We start from the raw sequence: 3,595 nt of genomic DNA on the forward strand, positions 1-3,595 counted from the left end.
GAGCTATATCCACCCTGAAGGTTATTCTTGGACAATATATGATGATCGACTCTTTTAAATGAAACCAGAGAGCGTTGACAGAGAGGAGAAGGTAGAAATGACTCAGCCTGGAACTGAAAATATTGATGGAGGACCTCAGTGATGAGAGAAGAATGTGTAAGGCTGAGCTAATACATATATATGGTGATAGCATCGGGGCTAATGCTAAAGCTAACAGGCTAAGCTGAAGAACTGAGGTTCTTCTTCCATGAAGCAGCTCTGTTGTCCTCCATCTATATTTTCAGTTCCAGGCTGAGTCATTTCTACCTTCTCCTCTCTGTCAACGCTCTCTGGTTTCATTTAAAAGAGTCGATCATCAGATATTGTCCAAGATTAACCTTCAAGGTGGATATAGCTCGCTCACACTGAGGACCTATCCACGTCATCATTTACCCAGAATGCTTTGTGTGTAAATAAAATGGCCCCGTCCGTGTTTAAACTTTTAGTTTAAAAATGATAAAAAATAAACAGCCTACAGTATTTTTACAGTCTTTATTTTACAGTTAAAAAGTGTTTATTAAATAAAGTCTAATGTTACAACTAATCATGGATCCCTTTAATGTGCAGCTCGTCCAGCTGATGCTAGACTCTAGCAGCTTGTTTGGTTTGGCGCGGCGTCACAGATCCAGCTGAAATAGCTGTCCAACGTTCCCCCGGCCTGGTGTCTGTGTGCGTGACACGTACTGACGAGGACCGTCCTCCTCTTGCACTGCTCCTCCACGCCGCCGTGCTTCTTCCCCGACAGCGTGTACGGCGTCTCGAACACGAAGCGGCTGATGTTGTGGCACTTCTCGAAGTCCGTCTTCTTCTCCGGCGCCTCCTTCTCTTCGAAGTACGGCTTGACGAACGTCACCTGGACGTGGGCGAAGCGGGAGTCCAGCTCCTTGGGATTCACCTGGATGTCAAGAGAGGTCAAATTTCATTTATTTATGACCTAGAATTTCTGGAATTAACGCTGCGAGCACACCCACTTTAGCTCCATATTTAAGTTTAAAACAGGRCTATTCAACTAAATTGCTCCGGGGGCCACAGTTACTGCTGGTCAACAGCTGAGGGGCCGAACATCCAGCAATGAAAGTTATGTAAATAATGATGATGATAAACTTTATTCATTTCATAAAACATAAAAATCAGTTTCTATGTACAATAAAAAGAAACACAAATAAAATGAAAGGTGGCAGAGAGAAAAAAATAATCTTATAATATCTAAATATAAATAAACCAAGTATTACAAAGATCTGTTACATTTGAATTAGTTTATTTTGCTGCATTTAATCATGAATACAACATACAGAACCCTATAAAAGTAGTGATAATTAAACATTATCAAAAACAAAAAGAACACATTATACCCCCTATTTGAAACAAATATTTTGACATCTCTGACTTGCCAAATTTTTAAACTTCACTTTCATCATTTTATCTTCAACTGCTTGTTTCTTTAACTGTCTTGAGTGTTTATAGAAATGGGTTTTACCAGCTTGTAGCCAAGATTCTGATGTTTCTGTAGACACCAAATACATCTAGGTTTAACTAAAATAACTTAGAGTAATTAAAGTCGAAACCCGGGGGTTTGGGCTTAAGAGATGAATGAACCAATTGGCGGGCCGAACTTTGGTCACTCGTGGGGGCCGTCAGTTGAATAGCCCTGTTTTAAAACCTTAGAAATCAATCCAATCAACACATCAGTGAGGTTGAGACGGCAAGTGATTTATTTATTTWTTTTTTTGTTTCTGCAAATATTGCAGTCAGAATCCACGTATGTCCCATCACCCCCCTATCTGCTGCACCTTGTTTGAGTCCTGAATGATCCTGACGTTGTCTGGGCCAAACTTCTCCTCGTAGAGCGTCGTCAGCCGCTGGGAGATTTCTGACAGGCCCGTAAGTTTGGGCTCTTTGTAAATGTACTCCTTCCCATCTTCATCCTCAAAGAAAACCTGTTCAAAACACAGACGGTCACCAAACAACACCGAAACTCAACTGTGTTCTACAGAGAAGTGTTTTTTTTTCCTTTTGTCTATTTTGAAAGTAATGATCATTACAATAGAGTTAGGTATAAGCTAAAACACATTTTGAAACAAATGTTTTTTTCAAAAGTTTTAAGTTATTATTTTACATCACTGGGCTCATTGTAGAAAATGATTACAACCAATCTCAGTTCAGGACCTAAAGGTATCTGATAAACACGACATAAAACTGTGATTTTTATCTAGTGGAAAAAAAAAGGGCAGAGAAAAGCAGAAAAAAAATGTTAAAAACAGCAAAGTAAGAATTTCATTGTACAGTGTAACCATTTGTTTTCTTCTGTGCATTAAGACAATAAAGTTTTGAATTGATTTGAAAAAAAAGGGGGGGGGCTGGGCATTTATTCACAAGATATTTTTGCGATTAATCCCAATTTTTTTTAAAGAAACGATTATGACTGAATGTGTACGTCTGTGTGTTGCAATACACTCCATCTGTGACACACWGTTCATTTTGTCTTTTCTTGTTGCTTTTTTGTCTGACAGCAGGGACCTCAGTATCTATCTTCCATTCCTCATGCAGTACTCATTTGGAATGACAATAAGAACTTCTTGATTGATCTCATTATTCTGCACAAAACTTAACTATGACTCCAAGATGTTCAGAGCAGTGGTTCCCAACCTTTTTAGACTTGTGTACCCCTGAGTCATTTTGTCATACCACTAGTACCCCCTCTGTCAAACGCAATGATGATTCTCCAAAACTATAATGTACAACAACTGACTATTAAATGACAATTACTTATGTAACCCCCTAGAATGTTTAATTTTCAGACATTTTATTGTTTTCAACTCAAATTAAACTTAAAGATAAACATGATGCCTTGAAAGTGAATAAATTAAATAAATAAACCAGGTAATGGCAGGTGAAGGAAGCAACAGCGTCCAAAATACATTGTGTTGTCCAAAATGTACCCCTGGTTGGGAATCACTGGTTTAGGGCGTTTTTTAGGTACCGTTTTATATAAAAATGAGCAATGCATTTTCTCGGATGGAGAAAAGAAATAAATGACTGCCTTAACGCTTGACCTGCACCAGTTAAAAAATATGAGGGATATGAAGTCGTCTCGCACTGTTTTCACAGGTAACAAAAGAAAAAGTAGCAGCATGTGAAACATTATTAAAACAACTGAAAATTTGATCAGAAGTGGACTTCCTAGCAAATTCACCCCAAGGTCAGACCATACGATGCAGAGAGAAATTACGAAAGTCCTCAAACCCTACAGGGTTTTACAGAGCTGTAAAGTAATTAAGTACACATATTTTGTTACTGTACTTGAGTAGAATTTTTGGGTATCTGTATTTTACTTGAGTATTTTTCAGCCTACTTTTTTTCCTACTTCTTACATTTTTCAAAAAGGCAAGAAGAAGAAAGTCGTTACTTTTATTTCATTTTTGCTTGTTTTCATTCCAGCTTGTTATTATAAAAAATTCATACTTTCCATATATTATCTGTGCCTCCTAGATAGAGTGAATTTAATTACGGTTGAATGAGAAGTATAAATATATAAAACTCTGATACTGTATTAGTT

General features: G+C 37.6%; 1 protein-coding gene across 1 annotated transcript in view; it reads right to left on the minus strand.

Annotated features, from left to right (window-relative positions):
- dock11 (dedicator of cytokinesis 11) overlaps positions 1-3,595 on the minus strand; it is a gene marked incomplete in the record, with an annotated part of 150,499 nt that overhangs the window by 19,670 nt on the left and 127,234 nt on the right. The window contains 2 exon segments of the mRNA XM_014022950.1: positions 724-934; positions 1,830-1,976. Of these exon segments, the coding sequence (XP_013878404.1) occupies positions 724-934; positions 1,830-1,976 (358 nt within the window).

This window comes from Austrofundulus limnaeus, unplaced genomic scaffold (assembly GCF_001266775.1).
Source record: "Austrofundulus limnaeus strain Quisiro unplaced genomic scaffold, Austrofundulus_limnaeus-1.0 Scaffold350, whole genome shotgun sequence".
NCBI lineage: Eukaryota > Metazoa > Chordata > Actinopteri > Cyprinodontiformes > Rivulidae > Austrofundulus > Austrofundulus limnaeus.